Genomic DNA, 27,042 nt, shown 5'->3' on the forward strand with positions numbered 1-27,042 from the left:
TGTATACCTAACCTTGAATTGAACTCCACATGTTTAAAATTAAAACTTTTTTTTTAAGAAAAAAATCTCTTCTGGCTGGGCATGGCAGCTCACACCTATAATTCTAGCACTTTGGGAGGCTGAGGCAAGAGGCCTGAGCCTACAGGTTCGAGACCAGCCTGGGCAACTTGGTGAGACCTCATCTGTACAATAAATCAAAAAAATTAGCCTGGCGTGGTGGCACATGCCTGTAGTGCCACCTACTTGGAAGGCTGAGGCAGGTTTGTACCATGCCCTCCACCCTGGGTGACAGTGAGACTCCAACAGAAAAGAAAGAAAGAAAGAAGAGGGGGGGAGAGAAAGAAAGAAAGAAAGAAAAGCTCTTCTACCTAGAAGCATTCTATTTTCTTTAACTGAAATGGAAGAAACTGAGTAACTGAACAGCACAGCACATCAAACTGAGTATCAAATCCAAATATTGTCACAGCAAGAAAACATGTGATGTGGCTGGGTGCGGTGGCTCAAGTCTGTCATCCCAGCACTTTGGGAGGCCGAGGTGAGAGAATTGCGTGAGTCTAGGGGTTCATGATCAGCCTGGGCAACTTGGAAAGACGCGTCTCTAAAACAAACAAACAAACAAATTAGCCAGGCATGGTAGCACTTGCCTGTAGTCCCAGCTACTTGGAAGGATGAGGTGAAAGGATTGCCTGAGCCCAGCAGGTTGACGCTGTGGTGTCAGTGAGCGTGTCACTGCACTCCAGCCTGGGCAACAGAGTGAGACTCCAACTCAAAAAAAAAGAAAAAAAGAAAATGTAGTAAAAGATCAGCTGCAAATATAAGGGTGTATTTTATAGGCAAACTGCTCCAGGCTGTTCACAAGTTTTCATGTTAAGGGAAATCTCGTCCTTCATTTGACATTTAAAAGAGCATTTAATTTTAAACTTGCAGAAAACATGGTACTTAATTTATGCAAAATTATAAATTTGCTTCTCCCACTATAAAACAAAACCAAACTACAAAAATAATTTGAAATTTCAAGAATATACAAGCAGTAACTCTAAAAAATTTACTATTAGCACTTTGCAACATTTCTTTCTAGTGTTATTTTATGCATATTTTATATTTGACATCAATTATGTACAATAGTGTATATATATCATATACATATGTATTTTACACATAAAGGCATATGGAATTATCTTTTAAACAAATAAAATTATATCTATTGACCAGTAGCTTCAACAAGACAGACGTCAAATCATCTAGAATCATACAGTGAAATGCTATTTTTAGTCGCATTTAAAATCACATTTTTCCCACATATATAAAAATTTGCAAAGTTTTTCATGTAAAATAACAAAAAGTTTTATTTTAATTTCTTGTCTGTTATTTTAATCTACTGATTTAAATTATTTCCATGAACATATTTAAAATTCCTTACCTATTTTTTTTTTTTTTTTTTTGAGTTGGAGTCTCACTCTGTCGCCCAGACTGGAGTGCAGTGGCTGCTCCCGGCCACCGCGGCCTCGACCTGCTGGGCTCCGGCGATCCTTCCGCCTCAGCCTTCCGAGTAGCCGGAATTACAGGCATGTGCTACCACGCCCGGCTGATTTTTTGATTTATTGTAGAGATGAGGTCTCGCTGCCCAGGCGGGTCTCGAACCCGTGGGCTCAGGCAATCCACTCACCTCAGCCTCCCAAAGGCGAGGGATTACAGGCTGAGCCACCGAGCCCGGCTCCTTACCTATTTTTTATTATCCAAGGAAAATCATTTAAATCTACCAAATGACAAGATAAACAGGCTACTGATATAAATTAATTTTATTGTGTGAATATGTCATAATTCATGATGATTAAGAATAAAAATGTAGCATATAACAAAATAGGCATTTAACTGTTAAAATCCACCTGGATTTACAAAATATCTGTTAAAGTATTTTAGAATGCTTTAAGAGTACAAATTAATATTTTGAGAGAGCTATATAAAACACAAATTCTATTTTATAACATTTAATTTCAAAATCATTTTTATTAAATAGAGTCAGTAATTACACTAAACACTGATAAGGAATAAAAATTTTAAGAACATTTATACTCCAAAATCTGATAAATATTAAAAAAGATGGCAAAAGTATGAGTTTAGTCTTAAAATTGAATACATTAAATGTTACAAAAGGAGAGAGTTGTGAAACACCCCCTCTAAATTCCATTTCAAAATTGACAGCCTATCTTCCTGTGTTGCTGTTCATCATGTTTCAGTTGCCAGTTAAATAGGTTGTTATAAATTTTATATTTGAAGTCCAGTGCTTTTTACTCACTCAATGTGGTAGGTAGGTCCCACGTACAAACAGAAACAAAACGATGCTGACTAGGGAAATAAGTGACCTGTTAATGAAAGTTCAGTGAGTTAAAAATATGAATAAAATGTGGTGCTCTTAAGTAAAATGTTAAAAGTAAATAATGATATTAAACTTCATTAAACATATTTATTAACTTTATTATCACATACAAATATATGTCTGCTGTCAGTACAAGCTATCAAAAGCACCAATCTTTACAATCTGATACAAAAATCATTCCCTTTTTTTTTTTTTTGAGTTGGAGTCTCACTCTGTTGCCCAGACTGAAGTACAGTGGCACACTCACGGTCACCCCAGCGTTGACCTGCTGGGGTCCATCGATCCTTCCACCTTAGCCTTCCAAGTAGTCTGAACCACAAGAGTGCGCTACCACGCCCGGCTAATTTTTTAAAAATTTGTTGAAGAAAGGAGGTCTTGCCAAGTTGCCTGGGCTGGTCTAGAACCCACGGGCCCAGGCAATCCACTCGCCTTGGCCTCCTAAAGTGCGGGGATTACAGGCTAAGCCACCGAGCCCAGCCTGGAAATCATCATCTTTATAGTATTTTCACCTGGATATAAAGGTATGTTTTCTTTCTTTCTTTTTTTTATAAACATATTTTTTATTTTAAAATTGTGGGGTACAGTTAAGTATTGGGTATACAAATATACATCATTCAGGCACCCTTGTTGATAAGGGTTAATTAAAGGTATGTTTTCAATGAAATGCAATTTTATGAATCTATGACTCAAAATATACACCTAAAATTTGTCTAAATGCCAGAAGACTAGAGATTCTTATGAATGCCATGCTCAAATCCAAGAGAAGTGCTATCATTTCAAATTGAGAAATTATTTTGGAATTATTTCTTTCTAAAAGTAATTTTGAGCCAACATTTTACTCTTATTGCTTTACTACCAAAGCTATTTCTCAGTTGTAAAGCACAAGCCTTGGGAACTGCAGTAGCTTTTTCAGGCTTTTTGCCTTTAAGGTCAAGGCTTGAAAGAATGAGAATAATCCAAGAGTGACTGCAGCTTCTGAGGAAATGGGGGACTCACCCTGATCACTGTAAGTGTCAACCTTGAAAACGGGTTTACTGAGACATTTAATAATATCTCATGGAACATATTTTGGTTAACTTTAAAGGCATTTAGAAACAGAAGGACTTTCTAGTCACTTTCATTTGAGATCATCACCACTACTTTCAAATCACATAATTTGGCAGAATAAAGATCTCAGAATCTATTGTTTTAAAAAGGTATTCTTTTTTTTTTTTTTTTGAATTGGAGTCTCACTCTGTTGCCCAGACTGGAGTGCAGTGGCTGCTCCCAGCCACCGCAGCCTCGACTTGCTGGGCTCCGGTGATCCTTCCGGCTCAGCCTTCCAAGTAGCTGAAACTACAGGCGTGTGCTACCACACCCGGCTAATTTTTGATTTATTGTAGAGATGAGGTCTCGCCAAGTTGCCCAGGTGGGTCTCGAACCCGTGGGCTCAGGCAATCCACTCACCTCAGCCTCTCAAAGCGCGGGATTACAGGCTGAGCCACCGAGCCCAGCCAAAAGGTATTCTTTTAAAATTTGGTCAAGTTTGGATGTACACTTCAAGAACAATGCTATTACAAAACATACTTCAAGCCATATAAATATATCCTGTTTGTATAGTTCATGTCTATCAAGTAATCAACTCTATTTTCCAGACACAATTTTTAAAAAGCATCTATAGAAAAGTACACAAATGCAGTATCATAATAATTAAAATTTTTAAAGTTTTAGAAAAATATAAAAATAGTTACAAATTTAGGTTATAAATGCCCAGAAGTTCCCCTTCCATGTGCATATATTTTATTAAAAATGTTTCATATATAGAAATACAGACAATTAAACAAATACTAAAGAAAGGGTGCAGAGTCCATTGGCTCTTTTTCGGAAGAGATTTTCCTTGAGGAATATGCCCCTGAGTGGGGACGTATAAACTAGAGTCAACACTAATCTTGCTTAGTGCAAAACTCCATCCCATCTCCTGGTCGTTTTGCTGCCTTTCTTTTTTAACCATGAAGAACATGGATAAGTAATTATCAGGTCAGGTCCTTGACTATTAACCACCTCACTGAAATCACTATGGTTATCTCGCCCCAAGCATCAACGTTCAGGCTTTCTCTTCTGTTGAGAAACAGCATCCCAGTTCACCTTGCTGGTATTAAGAGAGCTCATCCACACGAACTGGCTAGGAGGGTGTACTGTGAGCGTCACTGTTAGGTCTCTGTTGCACAGCCAGGGGAGGCAGCGGCTTCCCATAGAAATCTATGTCAGGGAGGGAAATAAAAAGCACGAAACAGTTATGACAAATCAAGACTTTTGACACAGTCCACTATTTTCCAACCAACACACCTTTAAAACAGTAAGATAGTCTAAGTCGGCAGGTGATACAATGAGTTGAAAAGACAGCAAAAAAAAATTAGAATCCAAGCCGGGCTCGGTGGCTCAGCCTGTAATCCCGCGCCTTTGGGAAGCTGAGGTGAGTGGATTGCCTGAGCCCGTGGGTTCGAGATCCGCCTGGGCGGCGAGACCTCGTCTCTACAGTAAATCAAAATCAGCCGGGCGTGGTAGCGCATGCCTGTAATTCCGGCTACTCGGAAGGCTGAGGCGGAAGGATCGCCGGAGCCCAGCAGGTCGAGGCTGCGGTGGCCAGGAGCGGCCACTGCCCTCCAGTCTGGGGGACAGAGTGAGACTCCACCTCAAAAAAAAAAAAAAAAATTAAAATCCAAGAAAACTTGAACAAATTCAAAAGCATAATCACTAGGGTAAATTCATAAACTCTAGATTAGAAATTAATCTCTACTAGATTTAATAAAGAGATACATCTAATAGATATATTTATTCTTTTTTGTTTGAAATACACAAGCACACTAGAACAAACGTAAACTATTCAAAATCTATGAAATCTCTTGCTAAAGTCCTGATAAGTCCACTCTATGTTCTTATCCAGTGGCTGTCACTTCTAGGTATTTTAGGAGAAGCATTAATTATTCTAATGTTCTTGAAAGCTGAATTTTTTTTTTTTGAGTTGGAGTCTCACTCTGTCGCCCAGACTGGAGTGCAGTGGCCGCTCCCGGCCACCACAGCCTCGACCTGCTGGACTCCGGCAATCCTTCCGCCTCAGCCTTCCGAGTAGCCGGAATTACAGGCATGCGCTACCACGTCCGGCTGATTTTTTGATTTATTGTAGAGATGAGGTCTCGCCGCCCAGGTGGGTCTCGAACCCATGGGGCTCAGGCAATCCACTCACCTCAACCTCCCAAAGGCATGGGATTACAGGCTGAGCCACCGAGCCCGGCAAAAGCTGAATTTTTTAACAAAGCTTCAATATAGTTCGGTGATTTGGGACATATTTTATGTAAAAAGTCTTATTTTGTCCTTTAAAATAAATTTCTATTCCTTAATTATCATAAATTGGCTTATACATGCAATGACACATGTAAACCTTCACTAAGTAATTACTTTCTGGTCTACTAACCTTAAAATTATCCTGGAAGTAAAGGTGCTCAGGATCACAAAAAATAACTATGTTAAAAATATATTTGGGTAAAATGATTTGTAAAACAACTATAAATTCTAAGCAACTGCTAAGCTGCTGGGATGTCCCAGCAAGTCTTAATGTAATTGTACTACATAATGAATTTAAGGTCTAGGTTTCAAAGCTGGATAGGCCTAAGTTCAAATTCTGATTCTGCTACTTATTAGCTATGTGACCTTAGGACATTGGTTCCCATTGCAAAAAATGGCAATATTGCTGCCCATCTCATCAGGTAATTTGGGAGAATTAAAATGAGATAAATACCTAAAGTGTTTAGCAATGTGCCAGGCACATGGTATATGCAGTTATTATTATTGCTATAATTAAGAGACACTCAATTATTTTGATATATTTAAAGTATGTTTTCTTTAATTTCTTGGATTCAAAACTTATAGAATTCTAATACCTAACAGAATTCACAATTAAACCAGAGTGGATATGTTTTCTAATAGGTTTTATTTTTTATTTTTTTTTGAGTTGGAGTCTCACTCTATCGCCAGACTAGAGTATAGTGGCCGCTCCCGGCCACCGCAGCCTCGACCTGCTGGGCTCCGGCGATCCTTCCGCCTCAGTCTTCAGAGTAGCTGGAATTACAGGCGCGCGCTACCACGCCCAGCTAATTTTTTGATTTATTGTAGAGATGAGGTCTCGCCAAGTTGCCCAGGCAGGTCTCGAACCCACGGGCTCAGGCAATCAACTCACCTCAGCCTCCCAAGGCACGGGATTACAGGCTGTGCCACTGAGCCCAGCTGGTTTTAGATTTTGAATTAAAGAATACTTTAAAAAAAATGCAAAAGCAAGAAATGTCATTTTCTCTCCCCAGAAACTGTTTACCTCTGCAATTAATTTTGTACTATTTCTTTGCCATAAAATTGAATCAGTCTATACAAAGTAAGTTTCTTCTTGCCTTACTTGTAGAGGACATAAGTTGATCTTTGTGCCCATCTAAAATGACTATTTTAACTGCCATCACAGTTTTACAAAGGGCTTCAAATTTTGAGCATGAAAAGTGAAAAGCAGCAAAACTATATGCAGAATTTTATTTTCTTTTATAATTTTAAGATTTGAAATTATTGTTTAGTTTGTGCATTCAGTATTTTTCGCCAACAGAATCTGATTCATTTCTTATAGTGTATAATACCTAATACCTAACATAGTGATAAAGTACAACTTGAGGGTATTTACGAAATGAGTATCGATTCTCTTTTTAAGTCCCTTCTCTGAATGTATCTATCTTACCTGTTACACTGAGCAAACTTTGTGGGCAATAAAAGCAATTGGAAAAGTAGAATCAAATTGCTACCAAGGTAAAAATGTCTCTGCCTTAAAAATGCCCAGTCGGACTACCGCAAATTGTTTTCCAACTCAATAAATTTTAAACCAAGCCAAATCAGTTGACTTTCAATTATCTACTCTGGTTTACCATATATCTGTTGTCTACCTGCCATCAGTCTTTTATCAATATGCCTCAGGATATAAAGACAAAGAAATGTGTAGAAAGTTAAGCAAAGAAGAGGATACAATTGGTACCTATAACGAACATCTCATTATAAACCCTAAAAATTGATTTAATGAAAGCAGAGTCGACTGCTTTCATAAGTTAGTCACACTTTGACTTAGGATTTATGGGAAAATATAACAAAAAGTTTTTAAAACTTATAAAGTTATAGTGTTCGCTCGGAACTGAAAGCTAAATGAAATATTAGAAAACAGTGGCTTTAATTTTTTTTATTACTGTTATTATCATTATCATTATTTTTTGAGTCATGGTCTCACTTTGTGGCCCAGGCTAGAATGCAGTGGCACAATCACAGCTCACCGCACTCTCAATCTCCTGGGCTCAGGTGATCCTTATGCCTCGGCCTCCTGAGTAGCTGTGACTACAGGCACACACCACCACACCCAGCTAATTTTTAAATTTTTTTGTAGAGACCAGGTCTCACTGTGTTGTCTAGGCAGGTCTCAGACTTCTTCGCTCAAGGGATTCTCCCACCGTGGCCTCCCAAAGTGCTGGGATTATAGACATGAGCCACCATGCCCAGTCTTAACTTATTTATTATAATTCTTTCCCGTGAGTGATTGACTGATTGGTTGATTGAATTGGAGTCTCACTCTGTCACCCAGGCTAGGTTCACAGTCACCACAGCCTCGACCTGCTGGGCTCCAGTGATCCTTCTGCCTCAACCTTCCAACTAGCTGAAACTACAGGTGCACGCTACCACGCCCGGCTAATTTTTTGATTTATTGTTGAGAGAAGTCTCGCCAAGTTGCCCAGGTTGGTCTCAAATTCACGGGCTCAGACAATCCTCTCACCTCGGCCTCCCAAAGTGCTGGGATTATAGGCATGAGCCACGGCACCCAACAGGAGTTCTAATTTAAAAACAAACACAGGGCCAGGCGTGGTGGCCATGCCTATAATCCCAGCACTTTGGGAGGTCAAGGTGAGAGAACTGCCTGAGCCCGCGGGTTCAAGACCAGCCCGGGCAACTTGGGGAGACCTCATCTCTACAATAAAGCCAACAATTATCCAGGCATGGTGGCATGTGTCTGTAGTTCCAGCTACTTGGAAAGCTGAGGCAGAAGGATCATCTGAGCCCAGCAGGTCGAGGCAGCAGTGACCATGAGCATGCCACTGCACTCCAGCATGGGAGAGTCTAAAATAAAATAAAATAAAACAAAACAGAAAAAGAAAAAAGAAAGCTTCTCAAGTCCATTTTTAACCTCTTTTCCCACTGGCCCTAACTGTAATGTTCCCCATGAATGCCACCAGTTCTTTTCGTCTCACTTGACATGATTTCCCTTAGAAACAACAAACAGCAACTATCATTCCCTCAAAGGCATCCATTCAGTAAACAATTACAGAGCATCATTCAAAAATACTTCCATTATGTGATGACGGGGGGGGGGGGGGGGGTGATGACCCGACGACGGGGACCGACTACCTACGCATACGTACCCTGCCACCTACTGTCCTGGGTCCCTTCATTTCTCCTGAACTCCAGAATCTTACTTGTACTGGCCTTTAGCATGTCCAAAGAGATAAGCTTACAGACACTGCTATATGTTTCTCCATAATAGGTTTTCTTCTTCCTCCTCATATATCTTCAATCTTAGAGATAGCACCAATGTTCCATTCCCTTAAGTCAAATTATACTCTATTCCTTTTGTCTTCAACTCACACAAGCATTCATCAAATATTAATTATGATTGTTAAAATATTCCTTGCATGTATTTTTTTCACTCTCCATTCCTTCACATTCCTTGCTTTTACTTTGACCACTGAAACAGCCTCATTAACAAGGATTCTACACTAGCTCTAGCCACCATCAAGTCTGTACTACATTGTGACCAAAATTACTTTCCTAAGCAGCAAATCCAATAACATTATTTTCCCTTTTGAAAATGAAGAGTAGCCAGGCGTCGTGAAAATGAAGAGTAGCCAGGCGTCGTGGCTCACGCCTGTAATCCCAGCACTTCAGGAGGTAGAGGTGAGAGAATTGCCTGAGCCCAAGAGTTTGAGACCAGCCTGGGCAACTTGGCAAGACCTCATCTCAAAAAAAGAAAAGAAAAGAAATAGGAAGTACACAATTTAGGCCAGGCACATTGGCTCAGCCTGTAATCCCAGTACTTTGGGAGGCCAAGGCGAAAGGACTGCCTGAGCCCAGATGTTCGAGACCAGCCTGGGCAACTTGGCGAGCTCTCGTCTCTGCAATAAATCACAAAAACTAGCCAGGCGTGGTGGTGTGCATTTCTAGTTCCGGTTACTTGGAAGGCTGAGGCAGAAGGATCACCTAAGCCCAGCAGGTTGAGGCTGTGGTAGCCGTGAGCATGCCACTGCACTCCAGCCTGGGCAACACTGAGACTCCAACTCACAAAAAAAGAAAAAAGAGTATGCCTTGAAAATTATAGAAAGTCCAGACATCTTAACATATATATGAAGACTTACACAATCTGACCCTAAGCCAGAATTCCATTTCCACACTCTCCATAGTTTAAAATTTTCTCTTTCTTACCCACTCTGTGCACAAGAACCTAAGCTTCAGTCACAAGTAACTTCATGCCCTTCTCCAAATACACAATATTCTTTCCTACCTCTCTGCCTTTGAATAGTCTGTTTCTCTGCTCACTCTTCTCATTCCCTGAACTCTCAGTTCTAACTGCCCATGCAGCTCGTACACAACTGTATACCACAGGACTTACTGCCATACACACTAGAGTGAACTGAGATACTGTCTTCTCTATTACACTAGGATCCTCACAAAGGCAGGAAGGATTTCTTATTCATCTTGTTGTGACCAATGGTTTAGATAGTGTCAAATATAAAACAGTTGCTGGTTGAATGATGACTCAGTAAAAAAAAAAAAAACTGTCTTATGAAAATTAATATTTTTTTCTTTATATGTGTGTTGGTATACACATACATACACACACTAACTTACCTAGTCTTTTATAACCACACAGTAAATCTTTAAATTAACAATGTATTCTAATGTATACAAGTTTGCTGAATCATATTACAAAACAGGAACGAATCTACTACACTCAATATAAACATCATTATGTAAAGTCAGTAAATTAAACAGAGATATGTGATTCCAATGGAAAGACCATTCAGTGATTCTGATATAAGCTAAGGACAAACTTTTCTGTCTTTAAAAATGTAAAAAAAGGTTGGGCGCGGTGGCTCAAGCATGTAATCCCAGCACTTTGGGAGGTCGAGGTGAGGGAATTGCCTGAGCTCAGGGGATCAAGACCAGCCCGGGGAACTTGGCAAGATCTCATCTCTACAATAAATAAAAAAATTAGCCAGGTGTGATAGCGCGCACCTATAGTTCTGACTACTTGGAAGGCTGAGGTGGAAGGATTGCCTGAGCCCAGGAGATCAACGCTGGAGTGGTCATAAGCATGCCGCTGCACTCCAGCCTGGCGATGGAGTGAGACTCCAGCTCAAAAAAAAGGTTAGTTTTCACTGATGATTATCAAGAAATATTTCATTACTGACTTAAATAATTCTGGAAAAAAAAGCAAATAGCACATTTATATTTATGCACTCTGAATAAAAATACTTTACATAGTTTACATAATATACACAATATTTCAAATAATTATATGATAATGCTTTTCTAAAGATTAAACTTCTTTTTTTTCTAGTAAATGAAACCAAGTTCTAGATTAGGTAAACACAGAGTCATCAAAAAGGGAACTCAGTTGTCAGCAGACAAGTTTATTGGGCTACAATTACATAAAATTATTCTTTTGTATTCTAGAAATATCTTACTAAAAGAACCCAGACTAATGGTCTGTAACCAGAACTTCTACCTGTATTACTAGGCATTTAGGCCACTCCTAATTGTCCTTTCCCTAGTTTTTGCAACCTGGAGTTCTTAAGCCATATACTGGCTGGACTTCATGTAAAATGACTCAAACAAGATTGTTCTCCTGGTGGGTATGGTGGCTCACACCTGTAATCCCAGCACTTTGGGAAGCCAAGATGGGAGAATCACTAGAGGCCACAATGTTTGAGGTCAGCCTGGGCAACACAAGAATTTGTCTCTACAAAAAAACACTTTTTTTTATTAGTCAGGCATGGTAGCACACATCTGTGGTCCCAGATACCCCAGAGGCTGAGGCAGGAGGATCATTTGAGCCCAGGAGTCTGAGGCTGCAGTGAGCTATGATCATGCCACTGCACTCTAGCCTGGGTGACAGAGTGAGAGACTCCATCTCAAAAATAAAATTTAAAAAGAAAATTTTAAAAATAAAATTCTTCTCTTAATTGAATAAAACTTTTAGTAACTTTCTATTTAGCCAAATTTTATTTGGTTTACTGAGTTGATCTCTGATTTTACAAACTGTGTTGATCTTTACTTGATTTTAATATTATGCATCTGGGTGTCTAAGAAGTAGACAGAAAAATTATGCTGTATTATTGAGCACATAGGGGACACTGCAGCTTTTTAACTGTAAGTATAATTGCTATGTCTCATTTTAATTGTTTGAAAAGCTTACCCTTTTCATAACTACTTCCATAAATACATCATGAATAAACACAAAGTATTAATTCTTTTTACCTTTGTATTCTATGGTAAACATCAAACAAAATTATACAGATGCAGAGCGTACTTAAGGAAAAAAACTAACAAAAAAAGTGTAATGAAAAAGGATGGCTGTGAATTTGAAAGGCTTCCAAAAGTGAAATGTATGTTTGCTGAAGTAATGCGGTATAGAGAAGTGGATGTGATATACACAGACATTTGCATTACCATTATGACGTGTTTCACCAAGAGGCTCAAGTTTTGGAAGTCTAGTGACTTTAGGGGTTCCCCAGCCAACTACAGAAAGAGAAAAACATTTAAAAACACTGTTAAACAATGTCGCCTTAGGTCTGTTGAGATCCCTGTCTTGCAGAAGTGTGCACAACATTCAATGTCAATTCAAATAAACTGAAGGACACCACAGTCGTGAAGAGCCATAAACCTACTTTAAATGAATTCTATTTTAAAATTAGTTATAGGCTGCTAACATATGCTTTAGGTTTCATTCATGTTAATTAAAAATATAAACACCTTCACTACCATCATAACTAACCCCTAGCAGAGACTAAATTTTTTTAAATAAATGAAATACTAGAATTGAGTATTTAAAACATTCTAAAAGAAAACGTCACTATCTAAAACCCTATAACAGTGCTCTACGGGCACGATAAACACATTGATCTGGTCATCAGATGTTTATTGAGCACCGATAGTAAGTGAGGTACTATGCTTAGTACTGAAAAGTGACAGTTATGGTACAGTTATGTCCCAGTATTTTACGTGTATTACTCCATTTAATCCTCATAAAAACCTAGAAGGTAGGTAGCTATGTTAGAAACATATTAGACAAATTAATACATCCTGGTTCAAATGTTAACTTTAAAGATAAAATGTCCAATTTTTTAAAAGCTCACATTAGCCACCCATCCATGAAACAAATTATTTTCAGCAATCTGGGTACTGATATTTCAAACAGAATTTCAACATATTCTAGGAAGTACTGGGTAAGGTTTTCTTAATAGTTTCTTCTTTTGTTTTTTATTTTTATAAAATTTTTTTTCTGATTTAAAAAAGCAATTGATATTTATGTCGACAAATTTTGAACAAATTAGAGTGATTATTTTTCAGAAATCCACAAAATAATGAGCATACTGAATAAAAACTATACCCTTTTTTCCTTCTTTTTTCTCTATTGTTTAACGCAGCATTTCTAAACTCAGTATAAGTATCAATTGACTCACTAGGAGGCGGCGGTGGGGCTGGTGCTGGACTCTTAGGAGCAGAGTCATCTGGGTTAATTGGTTCTACCCGGTGACTCCTTTTCATTCTTAGCTTCTTAGTTTTCCTTTTGCCATTATCTACAAGAATATAAACATGAAACTTTTTACCTTTGGGGGGAAAGTGAACTTTTATAATAGAAAGCAAAGAATAAAACAAGAATATCGGTATTATTAACACAGAAACATCTTCTATTCAACTTTGGAATGTCATTAATAACCAAATGTGAACTTGCATTTACTAAGAATAAATGTTTTAAGTGATGGCTTATTGAATGAATGAATGATTATCGAATATGATACAAACAGCCAAAAGTCTGTTTTGAGTTCTAAGAGAGGTTTTTTGGAAAACAAAAAGAAAAGGTCACATTTACAAAAGCAACTGCATTTCTTCCAAACGTCATACAAAACAAACATGATCGTCTAATTGCAGCAGTTTCCATGAAACTCAGAACGGCCTGGGGACAAAGGCTACAGTATTCAGGTCTGGGCCATATAATATATTTGACTTTCTCACTGGGTTATGTAGAATGATTCTAAGTATAAATAGTCCCCAAACAATCCTTTGAAATGTGAATAAAGATCCTAGTCAAATCTAAAAATCTTGCTCACTGATGCTTCGAACAAGGAATACCCAATACGAATATATGTAATTGAAACTATATTAGTAGACTAGCAGAATTGAATTTCTGTTCTTTCTTTAAAAAAAATTACAAAGTCTTACTTAAGCATAAACAAACATTTTAAGGATATCTATGCTAATGTGTAAATTTTAACAACGTAAACCAGGATTGCACAGTAGTAACCAAATTTAGAACATCAAAATTACTGCAATATTTCTTTTTTTTTTTTTTTTTTGAGTCAGAGTCTCACTCCACCACCCAGGCTGGAGTGCAGTGGCGTGCTCACGGCCACTGCAGCCTCGACCTGCTGGACTCAGGCGATCCTTTCATCTCAGCCTTCCAAGTAGCTGGAACTACAAGCCCGCACCACCACGTCCAACTAATTTTCTGATTTACTATAGAAATGAGGTCTCGCCATGTTGTTCAGGCTGGTCTCACGCTCCTACACTCAGGCAATCCTCTCGCCTCTGCCTCCCACAGTGTTGGGATTACAGGCATAAGCCTCCACGTCCAGCCTATTGCAGTACCTCAACAGACAATTTCAAACTGCTTAATTTATTTCTATACGTAATATATTATTTAAAATGGGAATTATCTGTAACATAAAAAATATCTAGTATCTGTGAAGCCTACAAAGCAAGAAAAACAAACATATTTAGAAACAAATTATTTTTCTATATAAATTCGTGTCATTTGAAACATTTTACTCCAGATAGAAAGAAGTCTTTTTACATTAAAACAGTAAGTTTTACAACTGGAGGAATACAAAGAGAGCTCCACAAAATAAGGTACTTGAGGATGGGCAGAGCTCAGGGTCATGAGAGAACAGAAGATGGGACCAGATGGTCTGGACTGAGGTCTCTGCCTATACACAGATAAGATGTATGATCTTAAACCAGTTATCAACCTCCTCAAGTCCTTGGTTTCCTCATTTATATAGTGGGGCTAATACACCCAGGATTGCTATGCTAAATAGCCCAATGCTGTGTTGAATAATACAGAGCATCTCAAGACATGTTTCAAAGTTAAAATGTAATATTATTATTGTAGTTATACTGCTTACTCTCTTAGATCTCCCTATGCTTTATTTTCAAATCATTTGCCAAATCATTTTGTTCTTTAACAATATGTCAGTGTTAGCATACTTTTTACAAACTTGAAGAGACCACTATAATGCATCTTCATTCTTTTGAACTCTGCTGACAGAGGTATATGAGTACAAACATGACTGTCCTAACTTCCCAACTGACAAAAAGCATAACTTGCAAGTCTAATATTTTTAATCTAGCAAAATATTCATGTTAGCCAAAGTACCTCAAGGATTGAAGTCTTATTTTCATATATCATGTGATATTATAACAAATTATTATCTCCACGAAGTCATATCACTAACTAGAAATGCAGGGAAGTGACAATTATTTGGCAACTCTCACATGGCACACACTGCTAGGAACATTGTAAAGCTATTTTATATGTCACCCTAAAAGCTCTGTGAAGAAAGATGATGTTGTTAATCCCCATTTTAGAGATGAAGAATGCTATATAACTTAACATATATATCTACTAGATGAGAGTCAAGATTCTATTCCAGGTTGTCTGATTCCAAATGTGGACTATCTCTCTGGCAACATAAGACATGAAAGTTCTATTAAACCATATAATCAGTTCGGAAAAAAAGCAATTGTAGGTTGAAGATTTTTTTATTTTATTTTTTTAATTTTTAACCTTTCTTTTTTTTTTTGAGTCAGGGTCTCACTCTGTCACCCAGACTTGTGCAGTAGCATGATCACAGCTCACTGCTGCCTTAATCTTCTGAGCTCAGGTGATGCTTTCACCTCAGCCTCCTGAATAGCTGGGACTACAGACACATGCTACCACACCCAGCTAATTATTTGGATATTTTTATAAAGACAAAGTCTTACTATGCTGCCTAAGCTGGTCTGGAACTCCTGGCCCCAAGCAATTCTCCCGCTTCGGCCTCCAAAAGTGCTGGGATTACATGTATCAGCCACTATGCCTGGCCTTACATGATATCAAAACAAGAGAAAAGTAACTTTTGACAAGACTTTTAAAACACGTTCTACTAATGATGTCTGTATCCTAGAGAAATAGCCAGTCAACAATGAAAATGATGCTGCAGTAGCATTATAAGGCTTACAAAACACTTTTTTAAAAAAAGCTTTAGAGATGTTCCATACATTCCAAGGATATTTGAACACTATCCTGTATTCCAAATTTACAAAAATAAAATTGAATTTTCTGCTGAAAATTTGATGGTTACAATGAGTCACATTTTATGTCATCATGGGAAAAAAACATATTAGCCGAGTGCAGTGGCTTATACCTGTAATCTCAGCACTTTGGGAGGCAGAGGCAACAGAATTGCCTGAGTTCAGGGTTTCAAGACCAGCCTGGGCAACTCGGCGAGACTTCGTCTCTACAATAAATTTAAAAAATGAGCTGGGTATGGTGGTGTGCACCTGTGATTCCAGCTACTTGGAAGACTGAGGTGGAAGGGTCACCTGAGTCCAGCAGGTCGAGGCTGTGGTGGCCATGAGCATGTCACTGTACTCCAGTCTGAGAGACAGAGTGAGATGCCTACTAAAAACAAAAAATAAAAATAAAAAAATAAATTTTAGGAACAAATTGGCTAATGAGTCATTAAAAAATATGAGAAAATCATGACACTTGAAGACAAAAAAATTACAGTACTTTTTGGTGAAAATAAACATGCTAAATGAAGTATATAGGCTTTATTTATAAATACACATGGAAATCACCATAGATAACTAGCTGTGTCACCTGATTCTGATGATCGCTGATCTGTCTCATCTTCATTCTCCAGCTGTTGTGTTAAGGCCTCCTTATAATTGTCTACTAGTCCAAGTTCATCATTTTTTTGGCTACTGTCACCAATCTGGCTCTGGGTCTCTATTTGCTCAGGTTCTATTCTGTGTTTTAGGTGGCAGTCATCACTGCCTTTCTCCATCTTCTGCTTATTTTTTTCTTTTTCAAGTTTTTTTTCATTCTAACAAAAAAATAAAACATAGTATCATATTATAAAGGTTATATCTAAGATAGTTTTAATGGAGGAATCAAATACCTTAATAGCATTTGGTAACTTCAAGGCATGGTGAGATTTCTAGTTTAAAAATTATTTGTTGAACATATCATTAAAACATGCTAATTGCCAAGCTTTCAGTAACCACAGAGAAAGAAAACAAATGTTACCAATAATTCCACAATCTAGGATGATCACTATCAGTGTATAATCACCAAGAGGTACTTTTCTCTGCCTACACCCACATGCACAGACATACATCACCCACAAACATACACAAATGCAATTCTTTCTATATATACATATTTATGAGTCTGTTGTCTAAACAAAGAACAGTTGAAGTTTTTATTAACAATATATATTTCTTTCCATGTCAATGAATACACGCAGCGCTTGGAATAGTACTTCACATATAGCAAATGCTATTTAAGGGTTAGCTACTATTATTTTAATCAATTATCAATTATTTTTATAAATTATTTTAGAAGGTTATGGCATTACTAACTTTACCATTTCCCTATCAATGGATGAAGATGTACTTCCAATTGTATACTATTATTTTTTAAAATTGTCATCCTAATAGTTTTTTAGATTAAATTCCTAACAGTAGAACTGTTGGATAAGTGGGTAAGCACATTTTAAAATGTAACAGAGTCCCAAACTTCCCTTCAAAAACTGAATTTATTTATGCCCCAGGCAAAGGGTTGGGAAAGTGACTTTGCTCTACCTTTTTTCAATGATGCATATCATTACTGACTTTCTATATGTCTGCCAGACCAGGTACCGTGGTTCACGGAATCCCAGTACTTTGGAAGGCTGAGGAAGAAGGATGACTTGGGGCCAAAATTTTGAGACCAGCTTGGGTAACATAGAGAGACTCTATCTTTACCAAAAACAAGTCAAAAAAAAAAGAAAGAAAGAAAAAAGAAAACACACACACACACATATATATTTGGCCAGATATATATATGTATATATACATCTCTTTCCCAAATTAATCAATATTTCACTTTTTACCTTACTGTTGTCTTAATTAATTTGATTTAACTGAGTTTAATTTTTTTATCACTAGGAAAGTTGAATTATTAAATACCCTTATTGACATTTTAATTTTTTCAACTGCCTCTGGTAACCAAATGCCCACTTTTTTATTGGATTCTCATTATTTTCACAGTAACTTGTAAGAGTTATTTTGTTTTCCTATGTGCCACTAGGACTAGTCACATGGGATGATATGCCCTAATTTTCACTAGGGTTTGTTATGTTTATTTTTGTTTTCACTTTGTAGAACAGCTCTGGGCACAGTGGCTCACGCCTATAATCTCAACACTCTAGGAGGCTGTGGTAAAATCACTTGAGTTTAGCAGATGCAGACCGGACTGGGCAACATAGCAAGAACTCATCTCTACAAAAAATAAAAAAAAATTAGTCGAGCATGGTAGCACATGCCTGTAGTACCAGCTACTAGGAAGGCTGTGATGGAAGGACTGCCTGAGTCCAGGAAATCAAGGCAGCAATAAGCATGATCATATTACTGCTTCTCCAGCCTAGGTAACAGAGTAACTCTGACTCAAAAAGAAAGAAAGAAATATATAAATAAATAAATAGAATATGATAAGAACCAACCATTTTTCACTTTATGATTGATTAGTGGCTTGACTGTCCGGGCTTGAAACTTTTTCCTCCTCTAAGCTTATCAATATTTACCTGTATTATCTATTAATATTTTTAAGACTTCACTTTTTAAATACATTTAAGTCTTTGATACTTCTGAAATTTAACTGGATATACAGTATTCGGTAATTTAACTTTTTTCCAAGTGATCGTTCAGTTGTTCCAATATTCTTTTTCCTGAGAGTTTAAATGTTACCTTTATTTTATACTGAATACTCATACACAGTTAGGCTTATTACTATCCGTTCCATTGATCTCTCTGTCAAAGGTGCATTTGATGCTTCTGCACAATGCAAACAGACTAAAGGAGAAGTTTTGTTTAAAAAAAAAAGAGAGAAGCCAGGCTCGGTGGCTCAGCCTGTCATCCCGCGCCTTTGGGAGGCTGAGGTGAGTGGATTGCCTGAGCCCGCGGGTTCGCGGCCCGCCTGGGCAGCGAGACCTCATCTCTACAATAAATCAAAAAAAAATCAGCCGGGCGTGGTTGCGCGCGCCTGTAATTCTGGCTACTTGGAAGGCTGAGGCAGAAGGATCGCCGGAGCCCAGCAGGTCGAGGCTGCGGTGGCCGGGAGCGGCCACTGCACTCCAGTCTGGGCGACGGAGTGAGACTCCAACTCAAAAAAAAAAAAAAAAAAAAGAGAGAGAGAAAGAGAGAGAAGGTTTGTATGCATAAAAGGAGAGTACAGGTAATTTGTTTTCATTTCTTTACTGACCAACTTCTTAAAATTATCATGGCTTAAAAGCATAATAACTTTATCTCCCCCAAGACATGTATTAACTCAGGAACTTTTTATATATGTCACCAGGATTGTTTGATTCTTTATATTGTGAAAAATACAATGCTGAGTGAAGCAGTAGGGTCTTATAAGTAATTATACCTACGGTACTATGAAATGATTGGTCATTATTTATAAAGTGAGCTTTATTAGACACACAGAGTATATTAATGTTTCAAGTAAAAAGTAAAACTTGATTTCCTTTTTTTCTATCAACGTTTTTAAAAGAACAAAAAACAAAACTCAACGAATATAACATCTGGTAGCAAGGAGATAAAACATTAGGTCATGCTATTAAGATGGCATTACTATACTTAGAAAAGCACCTATTTCATGTGAGTGCAGTGAGGTTAATGAAAGATGGAACACAACTTACCTTCTAGTACCTAAGCAACTTAAGATTGCTTGCATTAAATAAAGGATCACCCACACTATCCAAACAACTTCTTACCCGTGGTGGGAGCTGCCTCCTTCCTACGAAGCAGCCCAGAGTTTAAATAACCATCCTCCTTTCTGGCTCTGAGTAAATGGAGGAAGTTTAGGAAGCAATGTCTTGGGGGATGCATGTCTGCTGAAGGTCACTAAGCAGAGTCAGTACAAATTCTGAACACTAGCAGAAAATGAAAACAAAAATACAGACGCGCGTGCGTGCACACACACACGACACTTTCCTTCTTTTTTTTTTTTTGAGTCACAGTCTCACTCTGTCACTCAGGCTGGAGTACAGTGGCACGCTCACGACCACTGCAACCTTGACCTGCTAGGCTCATGTGATCCTTCCGCCTCAGTCTTCCAAGTAGCTGGAACTACAGGTGTGCGTCATCACACCCAGCTAATTTTTTTTATTTATTGTAGAGATGAGGTCTCGCCAAGTTCCCCAGGCTGGTCTCGAACCCCTGAGCTCAGGTAATCCTCTCACCTCTGCCTCTCAAAGTGCTGGGATTACGGGCGTGGGTCACTATGCCTAGCTAAGACCCCTTCTTTATAATTAAAATCTACAAATCAATGTTGGTAAATTTTCTGATGATTTAAAATGAAAATAAATGGTATTCAGATATAGAAGGATTTACTGTAATTTGAAACATCATTAAGTATCCTAAAAAAAAACAGAAAATAGTTTCTGGGCTCTAATGCATTATAAGCCTCTAAATGTTATTGCAAAGGGACAGTAATAGCATGATGAAAACACAGACAATGTAAGTAAGAGTAAATACGTTACTACCACAAGAAATAAATGACAAAATATAGATTTACTAACACAGCAACTCTAACAATTGCTTCATTCATCCTTGATTTTCATTGTCATTTAATTCTGAAGTCATATTTCCTGTTTAACAGTAGATCAAAAGATAAGAAGAGAAAAACCTTTAATTAGTCTCACATCTTTTATTTCTTTTCAAAATAATCTCTCGGGAGAAACACTTCTAGTCTTCTAGTTCCCTGTCTCCTTTCCCAACTCCCCACCTCCATTCCTAACTTCCCACGTTAAAATGTAAGATACAAAGATGACATCTGTCACCATCCTACCTCAATGATCACAGACGCTATTGGCTGGAAAGGATTAGTTGGTTCTGGGTCCAACTCAGTCAGACCACCGGTTCCATCGAGCTCAGCTTGCTCCTCTTCTCTTTGCTTTCTATTGTTTGAGGGGAAAAAAATGAAATTCTGAGAAAGTGCTGAACCATGTTTAAGAACATCTGCAATAGGTTTATGGCAAATAAACTTAGTAATTTAACCGGGCTCGGTGGCTCAGCCTGTAATCCTGCGCCTTTGGGAGGATGAGGTAAGTGGATTGCCTGAGCCCGCAGGTTCGAGAGCCACCTGGGCAGACGAGACCTCATCTCTACAATAAATAAAAAAAAATTAGCCGGGTGTGGTAGCGCGTGCCTTGTAGTTCCAGCTACTTGGAAGGCTGAGGCAGAAGGATCGCCGGAGCCCAGTAGGTCGAGGCTGCAGTGGCCGGGAGCGGCTACTGCACTCCAGTCTGGGTGACAGAGTGAGACTCCAATTCAAAAAACAAAACAAAACAAAAACAAAACTTAGTAATTTAAACATCTAGACATGGCTTTGTAAAAATACTTTATTTTATTTTAAAGATATAGGGTACAAGTCAGGAGTATGTATTTAAGTAATTTATGTGCAGGTGAAGTTTGGGCCTCCAACTGGTCCTCACATCCCCTGGTATAGGATCAGGTACCCTCTATGTTGTTGTATGTCCCCCCCTTCCTCCCTCCCCTGGTCGTATCCCACAACTGACGATCCCTACCTTGTGCTATTGTGAGTAATGTTCAGGTACCACATACGAGTGAGAACATGTGGTTTTTGGTTCTTTGTTTCTGTGATAGATCGCTAGGATTGATTGTCTCCAATTTCACCCAATTTGCTGAAAAGTCCATGATTTTGTTCTTCTTTATGATCGGGGAGTATCCCATGGTGTTTATGTACCAAATTTTCTGTATCCAGTCTACTTTGGATGGGCAGTAGGGTTGGTTCCATGTTTTTGCTATTGTGAATAGTGCAACAATGAACATGCGAGTGCAGGTATCTTTTTTGTAGAATGATTTGTGCTGCTATGGATATATTCCCAGGAGGGGGATTGCTAGATCGTATGGAAGGTCAATTTCTAGTTCCCTTACACATGGCTTTTAATTACTGAGAGCATTTCAGAAATTCTTATGCAGGTGATAGGCCTCTACACCATGTAAAGATTAATCATTCCATTTGAATTTTGAAAGAAAGAAATGCTGACAAAAGTGACATTGTCTATGACTGACTTCTTGGTTTTGTTTTGTTTTGTTTTTTTTAGTTGGAATCTCACTCTTGTCACCCAGGCTGGAGTGCAGTGGCACACTCACGGCTACCACAGCCTCAACCTGCTGGGCTTTGGTGATCCTTCTGCCTCAGCCTTCCAAGTAGCTGGAACTACAGACGCACGCCACCACACCCGGCTATGACTGACTTCTTAATATCAATGTGCAAATTATTTTTTCCATGTGCCAAGGGTGTACATTGATCGACTTATTAATTACCTCCAAATCAATGCTTTTTACTGGTGTTAACAAATAAATAAGTCCTCTTGTTAGCTCTCTTCTTAAGGGCTACATCTTCTGTTGTAAAATAAAACTGGGAAAACCTTCCTTTAACTCAACCTATGTTTCTATTTCTGTGCAAACATGTTTCTTGCTTATTATATTAAAGTAAAAGATCAGACCAGGCAAAATTGCTCACACCAGGAATCCCAGGACTCTGGGAGGCAGAAGTGGGAGGATTGCTTAAACCTACGAGTTTGAGACCAGTCTGGGCAACATAGCCAAACTCAGTGTCTACAAAAAAATTTTTTTAATTAGATGGGTGTGGTGGTAGCTGCCTGTAGCTCCAGCTACTCAGGAGGCTGAGACAGAAGAATTGCCTGATCCCAGGAGGTCGAAGCTGCAGTAAGCAGTGGTCATGCCACTGCACTCCAGCCTGGGTGATAGGTAAGATCCCACCTCAAAAAATTTAAAAAATAAAAATAAATAAATAAAACAGCAGGACATCTATGAAGTGATCCTATGGAAGTATATGACAAAGTAGTAATGTAAAAGTGATATACATTATCAAGTTGGATATCATATTTGGACAACTGGATAACAATTGTTACATAATAGTATAAGAGGCTATAAAAATAAGTTGCCATATGTCATTCATATTAAACAAATATTTCCATATTAGTGACTGCTGAAACATTTACTATCTCTGTGATTTACAGTTAATGTTGCCCCATACGTGAAGACTAATAAATTACTAAAACTAGCAAAGGCAGAAAAATGAGCACTTTGGACCTTCAACTCGACTGTAAGTATAGTACAGCTATGTGAATGTCCATGACTATGACATTTATTAACTGTGTTCTAGACGGAAATATATACCCTTTCATTACTAATCTAGGGAGCCACAATTTGGGGATCTGTAATTTACTACTTCTGTGACTTTGAACTCAGGTCTTTGAACCTTAGGTTTCCCACAAATGTGGACAAAAATAACCATTTCATGGGTCTCTGATCAAGGATCAGATAAAGCAATATCTGTGAGAACATTCTGTAAAAGTACTCATAAGATAGTCATTGTTATTAATGTTACTCATATCGGTAAGCAATTTCAGGTATATACTTTCAGGTATACTATTTTCACATAGTATGCATCACTGTTTTTCAAAAACACTAGAAATGACCAGATTGGATGTAGTGAAGAAAAAAGGTTGTTTCTTTCTGAATGCCAACTTATTGTTTTGTTTTTTTTCTTTTGAGTCAGGTCTTGTCAAGTTGCCCAGGCTGGTCTCAAACCCTGGGCTCATACAATCTTCTCTCTCCGCCTCCCAAAGTGCTAGGATTACAGGCTTGAGCCACCATACCCGGTGCCAATTTACTTTTAATTATAGAGGATCAACTCAATAGGAGAGGTTTCAGACTACAACTGGCTTGGTTAAGAAGAAAGGAAGAAAGGGGAAAGTCTGCCATGACATGATCTAGAGAGTCAGTACAGAAAAGGCCAAAACGTTAAAAAATTCCTAACATCAAATTTCCTTTATCCAACTCAAATATTTTGTTGTCACTTTTGTTTTTGTCTCAAACCCCTGAACTCAACCAATCCTCTCACCTCTACCTCCCAAAGTGCTGGGATTACAGCAGCCATGCCTGGCTCATATACCTAATTTGCATAAATATGTGAAAGGTATACTTACATAAAAGATTGGTTGTACTAATCTTTATATCATGAAAACATATGTTTAGGACAGAAAACCAAATTCTCACAGGAACTAAAACCTCCTATCAGCAGCTGCCAAACCATGCACCCCATTCTTTCTCTGATATCAAGAGATACCTAATGAGAGTCATGCTCATATTATTAAGCACTTGGGGGTGGACAGCCATCTCTATAAATACTTCTTTCCTTTAAGTCCTATCTCTGAATTAAATGAAATATTCCAGTTATCAGGGAATTGCTGTCACAATACCAGGAAGCACCCCACAAAGAGATCACCGGCGACAGTGGGTTCTTATCTACTAGGCTGTGACTATGTTAAAACACACGAGGACCAACATAACTTTGCCGAAGAAGGCAACTTTGGATCAGATTTTGCTTGAGTATAGTAACTGTCTAATAGTAACCTTTGGTTTTGCGGAGATTAAAGAGGTTCCTCAATGTCAGCACTATGGACATGTTAGGCCTGATCATTCTTGTGGTAGGGGCTGTCCTGTGTATCACGGGAAGGCTGGCAGCATCGCTAGCCTCTATTCCCTGGATGCCAGAAGCAGTCTACCGTTCCCACCAGCTGTAACAACTAAAAATGTTGCCAGAACTTGCCAAACGTTCCCCAAAAACAAAATCACATTTTGCATTGAGAACCACTACATGAAAAGTGTCCCTAAGAAATAAGAGATAAACATTTTAAACTGTGGAAAATAATGACTATGTGAGTAATACATTTAATTACTATCATACTAGAAAGTTAGAACTCTATAAATAGAAAATTTAGTGTCTTCCTTCATATAGAAAGAGGAAACCGAACATACAGAATAAATCATTCATAAATGTGTTGTGATTTTGATGCTTCAGAGGTACTTTTGTGCATAATTAACCTTCTTACCTTTCTTCTCGCAATTTCCGCACTCGCTCAGCCCTTTCTCGTTTCTCTTGCTCCTCAAGAGCACGCTGTTCTGTTGTATCTTTTTGGATGCGTTCATTTAAGGCATCAAAGTCTCTCGCAATGATATGTAGCAGCCAATAAAGGCCTTTTTTAATGGATTTGTCAATTTTCTTTCCATACCCCAAGACTGCTGAGCAAGGTTCCTAAAACAGAAACTTATTTGACTCAAAGAGTAAAAGTTCTCCCCACAATTCTATTAATAAAGTACAATTATTGGCAAATAAAATTTAAGTCATTTAAATTGGTGATATGAAACACCTGCTTATTTAACTTACAAAATATAAATTTGCACAATTCCCCCCTAATTTAATAAAGTATGATTACTAGAAAATCAAATTTATGCCATTAAATTAATGATATGAAACGTGCTTCTTTAACTTCAAAACTACACCTTTGCAATAACTCCTAACATTAGTATATAGAAATTGAAATATTTTACAGATAATATCTGTAAGCTCTGAGAGACACTATGACATAGGAAGTTGACAAAACTGGTTATAATTGTAAAGCAAGCTTACTGAAAGACAAAATCAAACTGCCATAAGAAAAATACCTCTATTATTAAAAATATCAGGAAGTCTGAATTCCTTATACTGACATTTACAGCAATAAGCATCCATAAGATTGACAGCCTAATGATCTTTTTTGAAACTAAAATAAATGATTAAGTCCTCTGTTCATCTTCCTTAAGAATGTATGACAATTCTTTTAATATGATTTTTCAAAACTCATTATACATCTCTCATATGTTTAAATTTTATATTTATATTTTGCTTTCCCATTTCATATAGTTCATACCATGGTGTGTTGGTATAGCTTACAGATCCTATCAGCATAATCTTAAATAAGAAGCAAATGTGAAAATATTTGAAATCATGGAAAGATAGTTTATGAAAGCCAATGACAAACAAAATGAAAACAAGTATTACAGTATATGAGTAATATCAACAGAAAAATGAGAGTGTGATTTCTTGGATAAAAAAAAAAAATTTCTTTGAAGTACTGTTTTCTAATTGCTATTACCTTCCCAAAACTATGTTATACTAAACCTATTTCAAAAGGCAGAAAAAAAGACCAAAAACTTACTATTTGACACAGGCACTTGTGCTCATTGACCAGTTTTTCCAAAGACAGGCATTCAATCACATCAGCTTCTCCTAAAGCTCCTTCCTTGTCTTGTTTATTTGCCAACCTAGAAGGCAAACAAAGGTGCTTAATAGCACATATGTAATTGGATGGCAACTTAAGGATATTTTGACCATATTCTTCTGTTCCCAAGTTTCAAATCTGATTACAGAACACACAGGTTTTTTAAAATATTGTAGTATAAATTTAATCATTTTGCCTTATGTATTATTGCTAAAATAAGAACTGGCCTATAAAAGGGATATCAAATAAAGAGAAGTGTTTAAAAAAAAAAACACATAAGCAAAACAAACAAACAAACAAAAAAAGCCGGGCTCCACGGCTCAGCCTGTAATCCCGCACTTTAGGAGGCTGAGGTGAGTGGATTGCCTGAGCCCACGGGTTCGAGACCCGCCTGGGCAACTTGGTGAGACCTTATCTCTACAATAAATTAAAAAAAAGTAGCTGGGCGTGGTAGTGCGCACCTGTAGTTCCAGCTACTCGGAAGGCTGAGGCGGAAGGATCGCCGGAGCCCAGCAGAGTTGAGGCTGCGGTGGCCGGGAGCGGCCACTGCACTCCAGTCTGGGCAACAGAGTGAGATTCCAACTCGAAAAAAAAAAAAAGAAAGAAAAGAAAAGTAACACATAAGGGCAGATGACAAACAATTTTGTCTGTTACAGAAACTAACCCCAGCTCTGTGGGTTATGAAGGCTGATTTCTTCCCCAGTAAACACCCTACTCATTATCGACTTCATGTCTGACAGACTCCTCAAACGGAACATCAGCAGAACTAAAAGCAACATCTTCCCCCACATACCATTGTTTCTCTTTCTCCATTAATCTTTTTTTTTTGTGAGTTGGAGTCTCACTCTTTCGCCCAGACTGGAGTGCAGTGGCCGC

The 27,042-nt window shown here is 38.0% G+C and overlaps 1 protein-coding gene across 3 annotated transcripts in view; it reads right to left on the reverse strand.

The window, feature by feature from the left end:
• Positions 1 to 1,787: 1,787 nt before the first annotated feature.
• Positions 1,788 to 27,042, reverse strand: part of ARL13B (ADP ribosylation factor like GTPase 13B) — a 59,827-nt gene continuing 34,572 nt past the window's right edge. Inside the window, exons 2-9 of one of the 3 annotated variants that reach the window (XM_008061892.1) lie at positions 26,104 to 26,209; positions 24,958 to 25,160; positions 20,859 to 20,967; positions 16,626 to 16,851; positions 13,165 to 13,281; positions 12,152 to 12,220; positions 4,502 to 4,615; positions 1,788 to 2,363 (exon numbers count right to left, since the gene is read on the reverse strand). In XM_008061892.1, coding sequence (XP_008060083.1) covers positions 4,539 to 4,615; positions 12,152 to 12,220; positions 13,165 to 13,281; positions 16,626 to 16,851; positions 20,859 to 20,967; positions 24,958 to 25,160; positions 26,104 to 26,209 — 907 coding nt within the window. In that variant the 3' untranslated portion in view covers positions 1,788 to 2,363; positions 4,502 to 4,538. Of the gene's footprint in view, positions 2,364 to 3,888; positions 4,616 to 12,151; positions 12,221 to 13,164; positions 13,282 to 16,625; positions 16,852 to 20,858; positions 20,968 to 24,957; positions 25,161 to 26,103; positions 26,210 to 27,042 lie in introns of those variants that run through there. The other 2 variants (XM_021714368.1, XM_008061891.1) reach the window with 2 other exon arrangements.

Source organism: Carlito syrichta, unplaced genomic scaffold (genome assembly GCF_000164805.1).
Source record: "Carlito syrichta isolate Samal-C Ts95f unplaced genomic scaffold, Tarsius_syrichta-2.0.1 Scaffold305637, whole genome shotgun sequence".
NCBI classification, from domain to species: domain Eukaryota; kingdom Metazoa; phylum Chordata; class Mammalia; order Primates; family Tarsiidae; genus Carlito; species Carlito syrichta.